Genomic DNA, 20,353 nt, shown 5'->3' on the forward strand with positions numbered 1-20,353 from the left:
AAACTGCTTACATATTTCTTCGGATGGGGTGAGTTCTGACTGCCTGGCAAATGTAGGCGTGGTACGTAACTGTTGGTAAAAAGTGTTAATGCCTGAACAGCCAGTTACCTGCATATTCCGGTTATATTGGTTGTGTGTTCAGAGTTTTTCTCAATGTGTGCTGTTGTACGATGTGGTCTTGGTGGACTAGATGGCGTCTGAACTGTTGTTTGTATGGAAAAACCTCTGTCAGCATTGTGTGTTATTTCCTAGTGGAAGGCAGTAGGGGAGTATGAGAGGTGAAGACAGAAAAGTATTATCAGACATACATCTTTACATTAAATTAAAAGAAATATATGAGTGAGAAAGGGGCTCAGGAAGAGGTGCCATCTAGGCCACTGTGGTGAGTTCCAGAGTCGCAACTAGAGCCAAACTTCGGGGGGGGGGGGGCGGGGGGTATCGAGTGAGGGGGGTTACCAAACTTTTGTGGGGGTGACTGATTCTTCCAGCAATATGCAGAGTGGAGATGCAGGGGCTTAAGAAGGGGTGAAAACACAACAAAGCCTCGTTAGCATGTAAATGGCCTGTTCAAGACCTGTGAAGTACTCGGGCGCGGCTGTGTGTGTGCCCGGGAAGCTGTCTCAGACGGGCTGACACACACAACGGGGGTGGGGCTGAAGCCCTTTGAGCCCAATGGGCGTTGGGCGCCTGGTGAGTTCCTTGATTAATGAGGTGAGTTTTTTGAGGTGTCTTGAGGATGGTAGTACTGAGCTATGGGGAGAGGGGATGCCAGTGTACCGAAACAGTCCTGTGCTATAGGGAAAGGGAGACAGGTGAGCAGTTTAAATTTGCAAAAGCAGAACTGGATGTAGGTGGCTTGGGTTCTCCGAGCAGGTGAAGGATGGCATGTCGCAGAGATCTTGTAGGGCCCGGTAAACAGAAATACAAAGAAAAGCAGGAAGATTAAGTGTGGGTGACCCTGAATTTACCTGACAAAAAAACTAGGAGTTTTCAATGGGCCCTGGTGCAGCCTAGGAGCCAATCAACTTGCAGGAAGCCAGGGGAGAGATGGGTTCCAGGTAAGGGATGGTGGAAATTGAATGTCAATGTTAAATGGAGAGAATGCATTCTTACGAATACTTCGGAGCAAGCTGTTGCAGCATTTCTGCTTTCGCATAAGGAGGGAATTTTTTACGATTTTTGCTGTACAGAAAATTGAAGTTCGGTACAGCGGTTTATGTTAAGCAGTTGGAACTGTGGTAGAGATAGTAGAGTCCAACCTCAATCTAGAAAAGAAAATCACTCCACAGTTTGTGGCTATGGAGGGGGGAGGGGGGGAATTTTAATCTGTTATAGAGCCGGGGTGGACTCAACAGCTTTTCCATTAACTGCTCAGGAAAGGATGGCTAAGTCACAGGCAGCTATTAAGCAGATCTGTAGTACCCATGCCCTGGGTGACGTCTGGTGGGTCTGTCTGGGTTATGAACCTGGATTTACATTTCACTCTATCCTGCAAAAGGATAGAGTTGGCTGGATATGCTCTTTTGTCAGTCATAGTCTTCTGTGGCTATTAGGTGAAACCCGCAGATTGTGGTGGATCACAATCCACTCCCACGCTTTCCAAATGAAGGAAAAGAATAATAGTAATTTGATTTGGGCATAAGGGATTCCACTGGCCAGGTGGTTACTAGTGGTCCTGAAATACTAGCGGTATTTCAGCAGTTCTATTCGGGCTTATATAGGGGAAGAATGTGTTGCCACACAGGGAGTGATAGACTCTTACTTGCAGACCTTGAGACTCAGCCGGCTCACGGAGGAGCAAATAACTGCATTAGACAGTATAATCACTAAGGAAGAGGTCGTAATGGCTGTTATGCAATTGGCAAATAGCAAAGCAGTGGGACCAGGTGCTATTCCAACCGAGTTTTATAAGCAGTTAAAGCATTTTCTGAAAGGGGTTCGGACTGTAAGGCTTTGGACAGGTAGGGATTTATAATGGCAACACACTCTGAATTCACTTTAGGTTCGTGGGGAGTTGGGATTCTTGTCCGCAAAAACTTCCCCCTCGTTATAAACGGGTCCTGGACGGATCATCAGTGATAATTCATAGCTATCTCATGTCAATGGGAAGGGCTAACATACAATTTAGTTCCTGTATATATCCCGCCTGCTCTGCAGAATCTAGCCCTCCCGGTCCTTAGTAAATTCCTGCTCACACTCCCGCAGGGTGAATTGGTCATAGGGGGCGACTTCAATGCCATGCTCGACGCTATGCTTGACAGACAACCTCCTAGGGAACAATGTGTGACTCACCTTCGTCTGGCTGAATTCCTTGACGCCTTTGGTCTAATAGACGTTTGGCGCCTTCGTTTCCCTCAGGAACCACAATACACCTTCCACTCAGGCACGCACAATAGCCTTTCCAGGATAGATTATATCCTTACACTCTGGTCTGGCTTGGAGAGAGTGTCAGAGGTCTCACACCTCCCCAGAGGTATCTCCGAACACTCCCCATTTATGATAAAATACACATCTCACTTCCTGGGGCGGCGTCGCATATATCCCATATACCCTGGCTTTTTGAAGGACCCCACTTTATGGAAAGGCCTGCACAATACCACGAGGCAATACTTCATGGAAAATGAACATTCAGTAGCCTCCCCAATGACCCTGTGCGAGGCATATAAGGCTTTCTTGCGCAGCCAAGCAATATCCTTAATTACCTCTCATAAACGTGGTAAGGTACGGCAGGTGCAGACTCTTGAACAGGCAGTGAGCCAAGCTGAAGTCAAACACTCCTCAGATCTTAACGGTACCATACCATAGGCTGAGCCTAGCAAAGCAGGAATACAAGGGACTACATGTGGGAGGAGGCTAAGGCCAAATTCACCAAAATGCAATCCACTATTTATGAAGTTGGCGATAAGGCTGGCAAGCTTCTAGCTTGGTTAGACAAGAGGAAACGAGCTGGTCGCTGGGCAGCACAACTGAACTCAGACACTGGGGTGGCAATTACAGACCCGCAAGAGATAGTAAACACTTTTGCACTTCATTATTAGACAATATACACTCCTAAAGCCATGGCCACTCTAGAGGAGAATCTCACATTTCTTAAAGACATGCAAATACCCAGACTTGCACCCCACAAAGCTCAGGCTTTCGAGGCAGACTTGACACCAGATGAACTAACACTAGCCATAAGTGGGCTCCAATCAGGGAATAGCTCTAGGTCCCAATGGCATCCCCATCGAACTCTACAAAAAAGCAGCATGTAAACTCGTGCCACACTTGCTCAAAATGTACAAAGCTAGTCTTGAGGCAGTAACACTTCCCAGAGATAAGCGCACAGCGACAATCGTAACAATTTCAAAACCTGGTAAACCCCCACAGGAATGCTCATATTGCCGGCCAATCTCGCTGCTGAATGCAGAAGCCAAAATATTAGCAAAGGCACTGGCCGCTAGGCTCCAACCATACCTTCGGACCCAAATTTTGCTCCTGGATCCAACTCCTTTACGCACAGCCTCTGGCACATGTGGTGGTAAATGGACAAGACTCTGCTGACTTTCCTCTAGGTCGCAGGACAAGACAAGACTGTGCGTTGTCTCCCCTTCTGTTTGCTCTAGTACTGGAGCCATTGGCGTGCTGGATAAGGAGGGATCCAATGATACGCGGGCTCAAGTGGACGGAGGGATGGGAGGATCCATTTCCTTATATACTGACAACATCTTACTATATATGGCATCCCCCAGTCGACCAGCCTGCAAAGAAAAGCAGGCAGAAGCAGTCACAAAGCCATACCTGCCAACAGGTCCAGGACAACAGGTTGAATTTCAGCCACGCCTAGCTTTTTTTTTTGCAAACTACAGTAAGCATGGTGGCATCTGTGAGCTATACTTATAACAAGGCTATTGATGCTATGTGATGTCGGCAGGATAACAAGGACTGGCTGACACTCATCCTCATGACATGGGTAGAAGACATCTCTTAACAGTATCACCAGCACAGTGGTCACTAACAAACTTTTGTTTTTTGCCATTAAAAGAGAGGTTTGGGGCTTTTCAAGGAAACCTCACCTAGAAACCACCAAAAGTGATGGATGAAGTTCTCAAATTTATCGTGGTCATTGGTAATTACTCTAAGCAGCAGTTTAGGCATCCCTTTTCACAGTGTAACGGGATTAGGGCTCATCTGCATACAATTGATTGCTGTCTGGGGTGGCACATGGACCAAAAATAATGGCCTACAATGCAGTCAGAGTTATTATCAGTGGTTGAAATGAATAAATTCCAATCAGCACGTTTTTGTCATTTTCAAAGAAATACCTACAAAGCTCAAGTCACAGGAGGCTGTGAGTTTCATGTCATTGTCGCACAGCCCTAAGCTCGGACCAATAATACTTCCTGCCAATTAAAGCTCAACATATACTGCAAGGTTTTTCATATAACTCCATGTCACTCAGACAGCTCATTTCCAGTCCTGGATATGTGTTGATTAAATCAGTGTATTCTGGTAGTTGTAGTCATGGTTACGTTCACCTGAGCTAACGGGTCTGTTAATCTGTTTGGTCTTATACTATGTACGCACTACAACTCCCATATAGCAATGTGCTAACAGCTTTAACACCTTGAATGCTATGGGGATTTTCCCCCTGTGCTGGGAAATCATGAACACCATTATTCATGACGAGCTGGGCTCGTCATGAGCGTGCGAGGAGGCTACTGCATGACGAGCCCAGCTCGTCATGAGCGTGGAAGGGGTTAAAAGGCAGTGCAAAGTTAAAGTGTTAGGCGTGACATGTGGCCACTTGACAGCCAAGCTATACCACAGATCTCAAGATGCTCCAAGTTCCGCCTGGGGAAGACTCACACCATCCTATGTTTTTCATCAGATTCAGCTACAAGTTGATTTGCTTTTCTACTTTATAAACACGAGACAGTAGGTGCCAGAATGCTCCCTAGAAAGCATGCAAGTGCTGCACATACGTGTTAATAGTGCTGGGCAATGAGCATTAATGTGTCGTTATTTACAGGTAATCTTTATTACCCCAATTAAGGTCCTTCTCGTCCCAGTCCGTACATTAGTGATGCGGGATCGCCTCCCTATTGTAAGGACTAGGGCAGGAGGTGCTAAAGTGGAAGTAGGACAAGCTCTCTAATTAAAAAAAAATATACCTCTCTGACATTTAACACCTAGATTGTCCATTAAAATACCCGTTTGTGAAAAAAAATCAATGGAAATTGGAGCATTGCTATGTTTGGGTCCATAAAATAATCTGATTGGAAGGCCTTGATGGTGGCAGGTAAATTCAAGCGCACCTCCTCTCTGCTTGACCATTGGCTGCTCGTGTAAACATTAAGTTACTCAACCCTCCCCCTCTTGGACTTGGTAGTGAGGTACTGACACCCCTCCCCCTTTTTTACGCCTTGAAAAGCAAATCCCTGTAATCCTCCCAACAAATCCCAAGCGGCAAAAACAGCAGCAGCCTATAACGCGCCCCCACCTTCCCTGCGGTCCCAACCTGTGGTGCATGTATGCATTTTAGCCTAGCGAAGCAGAGGGAACTTCCCTAGCCTGGCACAGCTTCTTGTCCAGGTGACCTCCCCCCCCCCCCCCCATCTACACCGGCTGAAAAAAAATGGAAACCTTACCCAGCAATATTGGGAATATCCGAGCTCTCTTCTGTCATTTTGTCCGCCTTTTGTTTACGCCTGAATTTGCAAAATATTGTTTCCTTTTAACGTATAATCCACAAAACGGTGATTGTGCTGTCAAAAAACGTGGTGGCCGATGTAAAGTTGCCTGCGGCAGGAGGCTATTCCGTTGTAAGGCGTCTCTTCCAGGGCTCCCACATGCCTCTGCTGCTGGAGTCGGTGTTTTGGATGAAAACGTTCAGTGTGTTTCAGTTGGGAAATAAAAGCGAGCATTGGCTGAGGAAGGAGGAGGGCCCTGGGAAAATGAACAATCCCGCAAGTGGTGCGCGCGCGCCATAGGAGACGTGCTTTCAATTATCGCGCCCGAGTCTGGGCACGATAATTGAAACCACACAGCCTATTGTTGTCTATTACGCGCACCAAGTGCATAATCGATACCAATAGGCCGTGGGCGGAGCAACACGCCCGCCTTTGGCGAATTGCTTGCAGTTTTTTATAAAAAGACGCAAGCAAAGGCCAATGGGGTAGCACAAAAGGAATCACACACGCACGAGTGTGTGTGATTCCTAGGTCAATGGTAATACCCCATTTTTCACTCACTAAAGGTCTTGCGCTGCGCGTGCACTGCTGCGCAGTGCAACACAGGCGCGAGGCCTAAAAAGTAACCTGATTAGGGTCACACCTTTATGAAACCCAGGAACCTTGGGGCAGAAGTTGTGTAGAAGTGGCTATGCTGTTTATAAGCAACTAAAGGCAAAGAAACAGTAACGTGATTTGACCTTGATGTGGAGGAGGATAACACAACCCTACATACAGTGTATCATTGGAGCAGCCTGTGCTCCAGTCTCAGGCAGCCAACATGAAGAGTTGTTTCCTAAGAATGGTTGTTTTGGAGAGTGTTGATGCAGTTGCAGGAGAGAAAGCAGACACGCGAAAGGAACACCCATTGGCAGTTATAACTACAGGTAGTGTAAGACTACTGACGCAAGTTGATGCAGATGATATACACCAAGACCCCCTGGTGAACCGCATACCATAAAGACCTATATGGCCAACTTTGGGCATCCTAAACCAGAGCTCATCCAGAGCAGTAATGCTGTGGTCAAACCAGTTAATTATGTAGTATAACAAGGACCCCCTGGTTAGGATACAATTCCTGGGTCAGGGAAAGTAGTTCAATGCAAAGGTATAAGCCAAGGCAGAAATACAAAACAAGAACTGGCTATTCAAAAAACAAGATATACACCAACAGAAACACAATGAACTGTACTGATATATAAAAATTTAATTATATTGATAAAAAAAGATTAAACACATATAATCCCATATACATGATATGTTTGATACAATAAAATATTCTGATTATTATTTTAAAAAAGACATTTGTTCTGATAATGATACTAGAGGAACAATAAAGTCATCCCAGGTTGTATGAGGGGGCTGTTGTCTGTCAAACCAGTTAACACATGAATATTTGGAGGAGATGAGGATCTAGACGAATTATTTAAAGGGATCACAAAGACTAGCTCAAGAATAAATCAGCTTTTTCACTAGCTGAGTCTCATTCACAGTAATTTTATGGTAATTGGATTAAGCGTGTTTAACACTAGTGTCTGCGTTTTAAGATAAGACCACTGCGGCACAGCTAGTGTAAGTGGCACTGGGCTGGTTACACGTGAACACACGTTCACACATGTGTGCACATGTATGCAGGATGCATGAATGAGACTACCATTGTGTGCATCATGCCTGCAAATAAAAGTAATTACTTATAACTTACTGTTAATTAGCCCTGCTTTGTAACACCTAAAAAAAAGTGCCTCTTACTGTGTTCAGTTGAATCCTCTCTAAAAAAAAAAACGCGACATGAGCCAAATATGCCGAAATCTGTCGGGACAGCGGGTGAAAACCTGGACGCCTGGTCACCTTAACATAAAATCATTTAATTGAGGTCCGCTTCTACAGTCGGCTTAAGAAGAGACACTGGAACTATGTGATTTTGGTGCAGCAGATGGATTTCCCGTGCTTGCCACATAAACCAAAATTTTTTGTGCACTTTGCACATTTCCACCAAAAAAAGGGTGCTATCTCAAACGGATCAAAATCTACTTTAGAACAAGCATTGAAAATGCAATAGGTCTCGCAATAGAAGAGTTTAACTTTTTTCGTTTTGCAAATGGATGAGTGGCGTTGCGTGGATGAGTGGCGTTGCGTGGATGAGTGGCGTTGCGTGGATGAGTGGCGTGTGAGAGTGGCGTTGCGTGTGAGAGTGGCTTTGCGTGTGAGAGTGGCGTTGCGTGTGAGAGTGGCGTTGCGTGTGTGAGTGACGTTGCGTGGGTGAGTGGGGTTGGAATGCAATAGGTTTCGCATTAGAAAAGTTGTAGTTATTGGTCTTGTAAATGACAATTTATTTATTTTTTCGTTGTTAAAATTGCTAAATTGATGGCTTTGTCATTTACAATGCCAATAGTTATAACTTTTGCGAATGTGACACCTATAGCATTTGGAATGCAACATGTTTTGTATTTATGTGACTTATATGGCAGCTCTGGTCGTTAAAAATTGCTAAATTGATGGCTTTGTCATTTACAATGCCAATAGTTATAACTTTTGCGAATGTGACACCTATAGCATTTGGAATGCAACATGTTTTGTATTTATGTGACTTATATGGCAGCTCTGGTCGTTATGCTACATCTCTAGATAGTTTTATCTTTCGCAAATGTGACACCTATTGTAACACAATATGTGTTGTGAGTGAGGGGTTGAGGGTGAGTGAGGGTGAGGGGTTGAGGGTGAGTGAGGGTGAGGGGTTGAGGGTGAGTGAGGGTGAGGGGTTGAGGGTGAGTGAGGGTGAGGGTGAGGGTGGGTGAGGGTGGGTGAGGGTGAGTGAGGGTGAGTGAGGGTGAGGGGTTGAGGGTGAGTGAGGGTGAGGGGTTGAGGGTGAGGGGTTGAGGGTGAGGGGTTGAGGGTGAGTGAGGGTGAGTGAGGGTGAGGGTGAGTGTGGGTGAGGGTTTGAGGGTGAGTGAGGGTGAGTGTTATTAATTGTACATATGGGAACTATTTGGGGGAAAGTGCAGACGCCAACCTGCAGCAACCCAGCTCGGGTCACAAAGAAATATGCCAGGCTAAGAGAACATATTACAGTAAGCAAGCGGATACTTGCGCCCAATATGGAATGGCAGCTGTCAGTGAACGTGTAGTGTTGTTAGTGCCCATTATTAGTGTGTTATCACTGCGGTAGACACAGCTGTGCGGTTACAGTAGCACGCCACTCCTAGTTAGTGCTGTGATGGTACTGTTCACTGTTTATGTATTAATGGCAGCTGTTAGAGTGTTGGCAGTGTCCACTGTTGACCCCTGAGATAGAACGTAGAGCAGATAGGTAGGAGGCAGCAGGGCCAAGTGAGGTAGGTAAAAGTAGCTGCTGGCAGCATTACTTCCCTGGCTGTCCTGCTCTATGAATCGATCTACACTGGATCCCAGACTTGAAGCGCAAACTGGAGAGCTGCGGGGGGCAGGCACCTCCTGGATTAGCAGTTGGAGCAGGACATTATATTTGGAAACGGGTGTGGAGCGACAGAAAGTGGGGGGGATGGGAGAGAAAACAGCCAGAGGAAAAAATTTGAAAAAGGCCTATGGAAACGCAGTGAAATGAAAGGGGGAAGCCACCTAGGAAGAGCCTGGGTAAGCGGAGTAGGAAAGCCCGTATTTTGCTTTGCGGTTTATTTTCGTATTATGTTTCGCTCTGGATTGTATATCTGTTGACAGCTTAATGTCCTTTTGGGCGTGTAATCAGTGTAATCAGTTATTTCCTGCAGCGCAGCATTTTGTTCTTTATGTAAGGGAGTGAGTTTTTTTTTCACAAAATGGGTGTAGTGGCACAATTACGAACAATCTTACTCTTAAATAACAAGCCGTGAGGGGCGGTAGGTGTTTGGGGAAGATATACGGGAGAGTAACTTAACTGCAAGCAGCGCCGTGTGCCAGTGAGTCGCTGTAAAGCCTTGAATACATAAACACCAAGACTAACCTTCCAAACACTTTTAGTTTGCTAAAACTGAATTTATTTTCACATAAAAAAGGAATTTTTGTTCTAAATAGGAACATAAAGCAGGTAATAATTTGCTAAAGCTATATTTTGCATATTTACAATACCATCACACATTTACATGGACGCACGGGAACACACACTTAGGGTGCCTGTTGATTTTAGAAACTATAGCAACTTTTGTTTTGCAGGAATGTGGGATATGCACCTGGGGGAGGGGAAAGGAGCCGAGAAAAGCTAACACTGCTCACTGCATTTGTATTAATGCAGCGCATTATTTCCGGATCGTGGCGCTGAAGCAGATTAACGACGGAATTACTAGGATTTGCCCAAATGCATCCATGTGACACTGCCTTCTAGTCTCAGCAACGCACAAGCATTGTGGGACATGTAGTTTCAGGTTTTACATTAATCAGGACCTACAAGTCAGGCCGGTCTAGAATATAAATTACAGTTTGAAACAAAATATAGTTAAGGCGGGCTGAGGCGGTTATATACGACGCGGGTCATCTGTCTTTGACTGGATGAACTACGATGCTTAAATCCGCCCAGCTTTCTCTCGTTATTCAGTTACCCCCAATAGTGAAGTCGGCTCAATAACTACTAAGTGGAGCCCTGCAACGTGCTATTGTTATTTTGTACTTTTAACTGTGCAATGGCACCATCACCATGCTTTAAGAACAGGAGATTGCCTAGCGAGATGTATATGGCCTTATTTGTAATGGTAAAACCTGAAACTACTAGTCCCAGACTGCAAAGCGTCCTCTCCTAAAACATTAGAATCATTTTAAAGGTGGAAAACAAAACTGCATGGTCCAGTATGCACATTAGTTCCCCGGACTCATCACAGCTTTCCCCACCATGCATACAAGAAGCTAGGGCAAGATCTTTAATCCCAAAATCTTTTTTATTAAAACAAGCTCAAGTTGAATACATACTTTTCATTGTTAATCATGCATGCAATACAGTTGTCAATTTGTGTAACATTTGTTGGATGTCAAGTACATTCATCGACCCCCAAGAGCGACCCTAGGGTCGGCTACAAGAGTTTATGGCCAGAGCGGCAACTTTAGATGTATATGAAACAGGCAAGATCGATTATACATCCATACATTTAATACACACTTTTAGGCACCTCAACTCCCTCTGTATTTGCGCCACTGAGACCAGACCTTCTCCCACTTCTACTTGACGATTTCTGACTATTTAGGACAGTAAAGATTATGGGTGTGGTGCTGTTAAACAATCAAACAGAAAAAGGACTGGATCAGCTAAATCAATAATTGCTCAAGTTTACCATATTGAGGGCCAATATGTTCTGACTCATCCAAGTGAATGTTGATGAGGAATCATAATACGCCCACAATGCAAAAGTAAATGACAAGCTGCGAACAAAGCATCCGAAAGCAGCCTAAAGGGGAGAAAGGAGGGGTGAGTGTAAGCCGAGGTCACACGGCGGGCAGGGGAGGGGGCGGAGCGGGGAGAGCGAGAGCGGCATGTGGGTGTAAAGAAGCCGGGCCGGGCAGGGGAGGGGGCGGAGCGGGGAGAGCGAGAGCGGCATGTGGGTGTGAAGAAGCCGGCCGGGCAGGGGAGGGGGCGGAGCGGAGCGGGGAGAGCGAGAGCGGCATGTGGGTGTGAAGAAGCCGGGCCTTTGAAGTGAAGCTAAGCTTCACTTCAAAGGTGTCGGAGGAATGCGGGCGGCTGTGCACGCGCTTTTAAGCTCAATGCACATGCGCATTGAGCTTAAAAGTCACGGGCACTGCAAGGAATCGCCACGATTCCTTGCTTCGTAGTTAAACGTTGTTTGAGCCGCAATAGGCTCGCAAGCTCGATGCGCATGCGCATCGACAGGCGAGACCTAAAAAGCGCCACGTGTGATGCTGCCCAGGGACAGACACTATGCTGAGGATAGCCGGTCACCTTTAAGTTGCTGACTGCTAAGTTCAGGCGTTAAACTGGTTTTAAAGAGACAAAACAGGCAGTACAGTGTTCATATGTGTGTAAAATAACACAATAACGAAATAGTACTACCACAGAATGTGTCAATGTATACTGCATCATTTGCCTTTACTGGATGCATAATTTAGTCAACTCTTCCGCATAACTTGGCTCCATTTCTACATGTTACCAGTAGCCATGGATGTAGGCCAACTATTGATTATCTATATATGCAGCAGCTGTGTGATGACTTTAATAACAGTGTTTTATTATTATTTCATTGCAAGCAGAATATTGCCAGGCGCCAAGACTGAGTGAAGGAATGCGATTGGGGGTTTCTTCTCTTCATTGCAGTCTGCAGGACATTTTAACGTAGAACGATGCTTGTGTCAATTTTAAAAAATGTGAACAATGTTTAGGGATGGCGAAAATAACGGTTTTTCAGGCTGTGCTTGTTGTGAGAGAAATAGGCCCGCAGTTTACATGAAGGAAATAGGCACTTACATCTGCAGTGACAGGTGATTGTTGAACATTACAATCATCAAAACAGTGTTTCGACAGGTTTAAAGCGTGCATCTTACCTTGTGGTTAGACAGTTTATTTAGATATTTTTGAAAGCGTTTGTTGTTTCTGGCTCCTTAAAAAATCAGTTGGTATTATTAAGGACAAGAGAAGACGACGATAGTACGGCGGCTTTAGAGATTTAGTCTGTTTTTTTAGAAGCGTACAATATTTCGACCAGTATGGAACACTGCCGTGCGTGCGCGTCCTGACTGGGCTGTTTCCCGGGGCTCTACTTCCTGGAAGAGTTTGCCCCCAAGTGGTGGACTCTGGAACTTCTCTAAAAAAATAAAGGCAATTCTGTACTTGCAAGTGTACTCTCTAAAGCAGGTGTCTCCAACCAGTAGCTCGTGAGCTAGCAGCAGTCTGTGAGTAGCTCTCATGTGTTCAGCCCAATCTACTTATATATAGGCTTTTGATTCGCTGAATTATTATATGCATACTAAAATTTAAAAGCATGTTCTCAAGATGAAAATGTCTCTGTTTTCAGAACTCATAACGCTGCTGTTTGGCAAGAAATGGTTGCGTTTTCAAAATGTTGTTAAAGCTATTATTGAGTTTGGGAGGTTTATTATTCATATTATTACCTTAGTGCCAGGGGGATTGCAGCTATGGCTTTTATGTATTACCCATGTACTGTCATCACAAATTCTTTAAGGAGTGTTTTTTACATTAGTGCTGGAAGCTCTGCCTCATACACTGATGTGATCACTGCTGTCAATATTACATCACTAATATTAGTAGCTTGGGATGATTTCCATTGGACATAAGTAGCTCTTATTACAAAATGGGTTGGAGATCCCTGCTCTAAAGAGTGCTTACTCTTCTACGAGCTCTACATGGCGTATCAGATGAGTCACTTCACTTTTGAAAATTTATCATATTCCATAACAACAATGCACAACAGTAAAATCTCCCTCTGAGCTATGGCTTCGGCACGGGGACCAGTTTAATACATATGCTGCGCATTGGATTCCATTCTCCAAAATGAGGGCGTAGTAGCAGGAGTGATATATAATCCACCATTGGACCGGCAGCGACGTCTCACGGATGATCTGTTGCCCCTCCTGTTGTTCCTCAGCAGCTTCCCATTTGTTGGTGAAGGTCTTGGAGGTGGGAGGGTGTCGAGGAGTGTTAACTACTGCAGCCTGCAGGTACTACAGCTCTTATAGCGGTAGTACCTATTGCAGCCACTCGCTATGACACTCGCAGTGACAGGATTGCCAAGTGCAGACCAGAGATAGTAATTGGCACCCAGGCGACAGGCAATGACGCTCATACACACATCACTACTGTGAGGGATATTTATAAATGGCATTGTTAAGGATAAAAAAACAGCTATTTGTCAGGATAAAAATGCTCTAAAACCAGCGAACCAGACTCTGGCTCAACCTGAAGAGGTTCAGCCACCGAAAGCCAGCCATGACAGCTCCACACTGACCTCTAGTAGATGCCAGGATCAAGATTATAGTCCTCTGCACCATATAAAAGGGCAGTGTTGGGTTCTGATCCAGAACCACAGATCCCAAGGACTACATGGACCTGGATGGGTGAGGGGGTGCTTTCTTTATTTTCTTCCAGCTGCTCAACAAGCACTCTTGTGGAGTGGCTTCGCTCGCGTCACCATAATCCTCCTCCCTTCTTGCCTCAAGTCTTTCTGACCCTATGTCCTTCTCCTAGGCTACCTCTCACCCCCTCAGCACCTCCTAGAGGAGTGGCCTATGTCTAGAGAGGTTGAGTGACCTCTAATTAGGGTCGGATTGGTAAGGCAGGCACTCGGGCAATGGCCCAGGGACCGGTATCCGAGTTGCAGCTGTGGGCTGCTTTTTTGGGCAGGCTGGGGGGCTGATATGGATGGTGTCTGTGTTGTTTGGATGCCGCCAGCGGCCCAGTGTCTGCCTGAGTAGCATTTCTAGAGGCAGATGGGCATCCGTTACCTCCCTTTTATCAGCGGGCAGAGGTGTAACTCCCTTTCTCTCACTGGGTAGGCCCTTTAAAGTATACATACTGTGCGGGGCTAGGGGGCCTGAGCAGAAGCGACCTCACATGTTTTCAGGTGTGTTTCACCAGTGTGAACTAATCCGTACATTTTTTGTTTATCTCAGTAAATTTAAGAAAACATGGCTCTGTCAGAGACCCCCCCCCCTTCTTTTTTATAAAACTTCGGCAAAGCAGTGTTTTGCAGAAAGGCAAAATTCAACTGTGGGCCACAGTTTTTTAGCATTCCCGGAGAGATTTTCAATCCCAATTCAACCCTGCATCCAGTCCCCCGGAGCCTAACTCCCCTGTACCCCACAGACTGCTATTGACATTCCACTACACTTATAAAAGTATCTTGCACTCTGAATTACCCAAACATCATTCATACAGATCAAATACTGCAACAGAACCAGTGGCGTCCTAACGCATGGGGATGCTGGGCAGTTGCCCAGAGTCCCCACAAGCATAGGTTCCCTGTGCAGACCAGAATTTAACAACAATTTTCGGTTAAACATTTTTATTCCTGTGAGTGGTTGTGTAGGCAGGGCCCAGTGCACTGCTTTGCCCAGGGGCCTATAATGCTGTTAAGGCGGCCATGGATAGAACCCTTTGAGTTCAGGGCCTTAAACTGTGAGATGCTGTGAACCCAAGTCTGAGGCTGGAACCCAGCTAGCTACATGCCCGTGTAGCAGGCGTGGCTGCTTCCGTATATTAAAATTTACTCCCACAATTTTATTTAAGTTTCTCTTTCCATTATCACATTTATACCTAGGATTGTTGTCCCAAAACGTCACATAGGGAACCCCCTTGCTGCATACCTGTAAATATTGCCTTCAGCACAGTTATGCTAGTTAATCCTACTCCATCAGACCTTGCCTATAATTCTTTCTTTTACTCATTTATTTATTGCCACAAAATAGCTTTGCTTGTAATGATTGATCCAGCAAATAGGCATACTTAATCACTGCCCAACATAAGCATTTCAGCCATAAGTACCCTAACAGATTTCAGTCTTAAATCAGTATGGATAGAGTGTTACTGCTAGGGATTAATGGAAGTGTAGATTACCACTACAGAGGAGGCCTACCGGAACTGTACAACAGCAGAAGGTGCGTGTCCATATTCACTGCTAGATCACAGGATTAATGGAATAGTTTACTGAACTAGCAGTGTGGCTTTACCTTTATTTACTGCCCCAATATTTACTGTATTTAGTGCATAATTATGTATAGTATTGTACTGCAACAGTTACCTAGCGCCCACTACCCCTATTTGAGGCAATAAAACACTTTTCTACAAGGGCAGCAAGCTACTCTGTGTAGTGCATGTGGTTGGAAGGATGCTGTCTTTATATTTTGATCCTATGTGGGAAATGTTTCCACGTCATCCATGATGACCACCGAGATGTGCGTATCATGTTAGGGGACACAGTGCTTCACAGTGTGATGGATTCAGAGTTGTGGGACACAGATGGACATAGTAAGGTTTTCAGTAAGCTGGCCCTTTTGACCAGCTCTATAGGCCCCTTCATGGTATTTCATATGAACAAAGTACATTTAGCTGGTTACTGCACTGAGTTATCCAGCCTGAGATCATGTTTAAAGTGTATGGTCCTGAGAAGCCATGGTTGGAGAGAGTAGTGGTGGGGAGACATGCTGGGATGGACTTTGTTACCATGACCCCATATCTGTTTGTCATTGTGATTTGTAAAGAAGTGGTCATAGTATTTATCTAGTTGGGACCTGCAGTAGTGGACTAGATTAGAGTCTTCCGAGTGCCCAGCAGTTTGTGGTAGATCTCTTCAGTTATTCCATGCGTATTCAGTTTGTGATGGCTGTTGTATGGGCTGGCACATTACTGGATGGTGGGCAAAACCTAGCAGAGATGTCTCATTTGAGTGTTAGAGGATTAGGCAGTATAAGTAGGCTTTTCTATTTTCCTTTTCTATTTCTTGTGAAATCTCGTGAGCTTTTTAAAATGTTTTTTAAAAGTTTTTAAAATGTGTAACAAAATCAGTGATTATCTGTGTACTCTTTTTTTGCCCCATACAAAATCAGGGGGGTGGTGTTTTTACAGTGCTCATAAAGAAACTAGATTTTTCCTTCCTGCTTCATTCATATGGTCATTTATTCTCCCTTCATTCTTGCTATTCATTCCCTTATTTGTAACCTTTCCTTAAATTTGTTCTTTCAAGCACTGTTTCTTTATGTCACCTATCTGCTATCTGATTTCTCAATACATCAAACCTCTTGCATTGTATTTCTATTGTTGGTTGCAAAGTGCACACTTATGCCTTTAGATTGTGTTTTACGCTTTGGTCTTCGAGATTTCCAAAAGGAGGTTAGATTTGCCTCTAGTGTTTCTCTCTCTTGTTTTTAAAAGAAGGGCTTTTGGATTTGTCTGAGCAGTCTGTTAAAGTTTCCATTTACTTATGTTTAAAATAATTCTTAAATGTGTGGTGATTGTTTCATTACAAGCAATCATAAACTATGGGCTAATACAATTGGAATATCTGGGTTTATGATTCGTATCTGCACCTTTGTACTTTTATTATAAATCTAAATAAACATTTGTTTCTTTTAAACCAGAAGTAGGATTAATTAACTTCATGGAGGTTGGCCCTCAGGGTTTACAGGAAAACATCATTTCCCCATTCCACAGAGATGGAATAACAGTGGGCTTAATGAATCAAAGTGTTTTACCCATTCTGTGTCTGTGGGGAAATGCGTTTACACAAAAAGGGCCCATGGTATTTGTTAATACAGTTTGTAGATTTTTCTTTTTTGTAGAATTGCGCCTCTTTATGCTTGTGTAGAGTTTCCCTGTTATTTTTTCTTTACTGGTCACCTCTTTGTACATTGTGTGAGAAAAATTTCAGTTAAAAAGTATGTCAAAATAAGTAGATTAAATAAATTCCAGTTCAATTGTCTAGTTTTCTTTGTTTCTTCTTTATTTTGTATTCCAAAACACTTTACATTTTTAATCTTTCGTATTCCAACTGTTATAGCCTCAGCCAACGCGTTTCTTCCACAACTGTGAACTTCTTCAGAATTGGAATCTTCAGTCGGTAATTTCGAATTGCTTATTTTATGCCTAAAACCTCTTGTATAGGATTAGGCCAATCATGCGGAGTGTCTTTTCAGATGTAGGACACAAATCCAGATGTCCACGATGGGGTTGGCTTAATCCTGTATATGAGGTTTTAGGCATAAAACATGCACTTCAAAATTACCCATTGAACCATCCAATTTTGGGATTTGAAAGACAGAGAGGTTGGAATTTGATGCCTTTGGAATGTTCAATGGATCCTAGCCATTAAAACTGGGATGCCCTGATGAAGTTCACTGTTCTACTGTTCTGGGCAAAACATGTTGGGTGAGGCTGTAACAATTGGAATATGAAAGATGAAAATATAAAAGCGGTTTGGAATACAAAATAAAGAAGAAAAAAAGAAAACTGGACAAATAAACTGGACCTTTTTTTTTTATCTATCACTGTTTCTTTTCAAGGCGCATCGCTACATTTATGTATCTTTTCTTGTCAGCATGACCGAGGTATCAAGGATTGTGCACCAATCATGCATTTTTAGGGACATAAAAGGGGGGTGGGGGATGCGATTTACTTTACTGACGCTTTTTGTAACTGTTGGAAAAATAGGTAGACAATTAGCATGGCACATACATAATTATAATTGCCTCCCGAGCCATGCGTGGGCAAAGTATGCACAAGATAATTTACATTGTGAAGACCCTCTGCTCTATATTAGCAGTGGCACATTTAAGACTGTTTACATGTTGTCTTGATTTCGGACAGCATTGGCTTGTTAGAGAAGGTGCTCTTGAGTTTCTGTGGTGGTGAGCTGACAGGGCTTCAAGACTTTATTGTGTAGCAAAACCAATATCATCTAGGTAATACTAGCATACTATCCTTCTGGCTGTGGTGACCCTTTTATCCATGAACTTGTAAAGAAGGGGTGGGGTGTGTCACCCTATAGATAGAAATCTTTGCAGCTCTCCCACTTCTGTGTGCTAGGTAGATACATTTTCAGATCCACCACCCCCATTTACATCAGCATTCAATTTCTTTTGCATCATAACATGTTTACAGTGGAGTGCTAAAAAATATAGCACTTTTAGAATGCAATCCTGATTGCACTTTTAGAATGCAATCTTCATTCAGATCCCTTGTTTATTCCACAATAATCTTTAATCTCATTTTAAAACAAGACATTCTTCTTAGGACCTGAATATGTTTGTTTATTACAAAGGAAAGAAAGAGAAAAATCCAACATGAAATACTGTTAACTGCTTTATAGATCTCTTACTCCCGCTACAAATAAAGATACATAGCTACAAAGGAATTGTTGGGAGGTGAATATTGGTATGAACTATGTCACTATGTTGACACTCATATTTACATTTATTTCTCTTTTTGTTTCAGGCATTGGAAAAAATGTGATCTGTGACCGAACTGCTACTCCACTGGATGCTTTCAGGATGATGTCAGCGGCTCACTACTACCCAAAACTCATGAGCATCATGGGAAATGTCCTCCGCTTCTTGCCTGCCTTTGTGAAGATGAAACAACTGATTCAAGAGGGTTATGTGGGCGAGCTGCTGGTCTGTGAGGTCCAAGTCCACAGTGGAAGCCTCCTGGGTAAAAAGTATAACTGGAGTTGTGACGACCTGATGGGTGGCGGAGGCCTGCATTCGGTGGGCAGTTACATCATTGATCTTTTGACCTTCCTGACCAGCCAAAAAGCAGTGAAGGTTCATGGGCTTCTCAAGACCTTTGTGAAGCAGACAGATTACATTAAAGGAATACGCCAAATCACCAGTGATGACTTTTGCACATTTCAAATGGTTCTAGAAGGTGGTGTGTGTTGTACTGTGACTCTCAACTTTAACGTCCCGGGTGATTTTAAGCAAGATATAATTGTGGTTGGTTCTTTAGGAAGATTGAATGTAATTGGCACTGACCTGTATGGGCAGCGGAACAGTTCTAGCGAGAGGGAACTGCTTCTCAAAGACTCTACACCAGTTAGCAACTCCCTCTTGCCTGAGAAGGCTTTCAGTGATATCCCATCCCCTTACCTGCGTGGAACAATCAAAATGGTGCAAGCCGTCCGTCAAGCATTTCATGACCAGGACGACAGGCGAACTTGGGATGGCAGGCCTCTCACAATGGCGGCCACATTTGATGACTGCCTGTATGCCTTATGTGTGGTGGACACAATAAAAAAGTCAAATCAAACTGGGGAATGGCAGAACATTGTAATCATGACAGAGGAGCCAGAGTTGAGTCCAGCCTACCTAATCAGCGAAGCAATGCGCAGGAGTCGTATGTCACTGTATTGCTAACCAGGGTAGCATGGAAGTGTGGTTCTCTTGAAAAGGACTGTTTGTCTTAGGAAACCCAATGTAATTTGAAACAACAACATTCAGAGGAATCTCTGTCGATCTGCTTGCAGTATTATCTGGTTATTCCAACAAATAGCTAAATAGAAAGATAGGTAGTGGATCCATTTCTTCCATCTCGTTGACTGTTTTAGTAGAACTGCATTTACTGTGCATGGAAAGGAAGCCTTTACAACTTCCTGTACCAACCCGACAGCTGTGAAGTTGACTTACATTAGAAGAATAGGTCCCATTACAAATGAGACTCTTTACAGGCCAAATAAGCCAACCTCTCCTCTGGCTATACAAGGAGTCTATGTGCCCTGATAATATTTATTTCCCCTGGACTACCTATCTCATTCATCAGTTATCTGTGATGTCTTTCGAAACCTCAGTAGCCACAAATGCCAACAGTAACCGTACGTTCTGAAGACTTAACTCTACTATCCTGGTAGGCTGCACATTGCCATTTCATGGGATAGTTATGGAATAAAGAAACAATAAAAAGTCTTGGTGTTATTAAATTATTGGTCAAGTTGTGAAAGTGTGCTGATTCTTATTACATGCTTATTGAAAGAGATCCCCTCTTAGATACGTATATTGTTGTATTACAGCTGATTTCTCTCTTTAAATGGAACAATAGAGGTCTGTCTGAAGTATCATTTTTCTTCTTCAAGAAGATTTAATATTAGTATTTGCTCCAATTTGTTACTTGAAACTAAAAAGGTAACAATGTCAACATAAAGAGGAATCCTAACCTAGATTTCATAATTTGATTTATCCACAGCCATGGG

The 20,353-nt window shown here is 43.8% G+C and overlaps 1 protein-coding gene across 1 annotated transcript in view; it reads left to right on the forward strand.

Annotated features, from left to right (window-relative positions):
• GFOD1 (Gfo/Idh/MocA-like oxidoreductase domain containing 1) overlaps positions 1 to 20,088 on the forward strand; it is a 341,259-nt gene extending 321,171 nt beyond the window's left edge. Inside the window, exon 2 of the mRNA XM_078687606.1 lies at positions 18,604 to 20,088. Within this exon, the coding sequence (XP_078543732.1) occupies positions 18,604 to 19,523 (920 nt within the window). The 3' untranslated portion in view covers positions 19,524 to 20,088. The remainder of the gene's footprint in view (positions 1 to 18,603) is intronic.
• Positions 20,089 to 20,353: the final 265 nt, after the last annotated feature.

The sequence above is a fragment of the Lissotriton helveticus genome, chromosome 4_1 (genome assembly GCF_964261635.1).
Source record: "Lissotriton helveticus chromosome 4_1, aLisHel1.1, whole genome shotgun sequence".
Taxonomy (NCBI): Eukaryota; Metazoa; Chordata; class Amphibia; order Caudata; family Salamandridae; genus Lissotriton; species Lissotriton helveticus.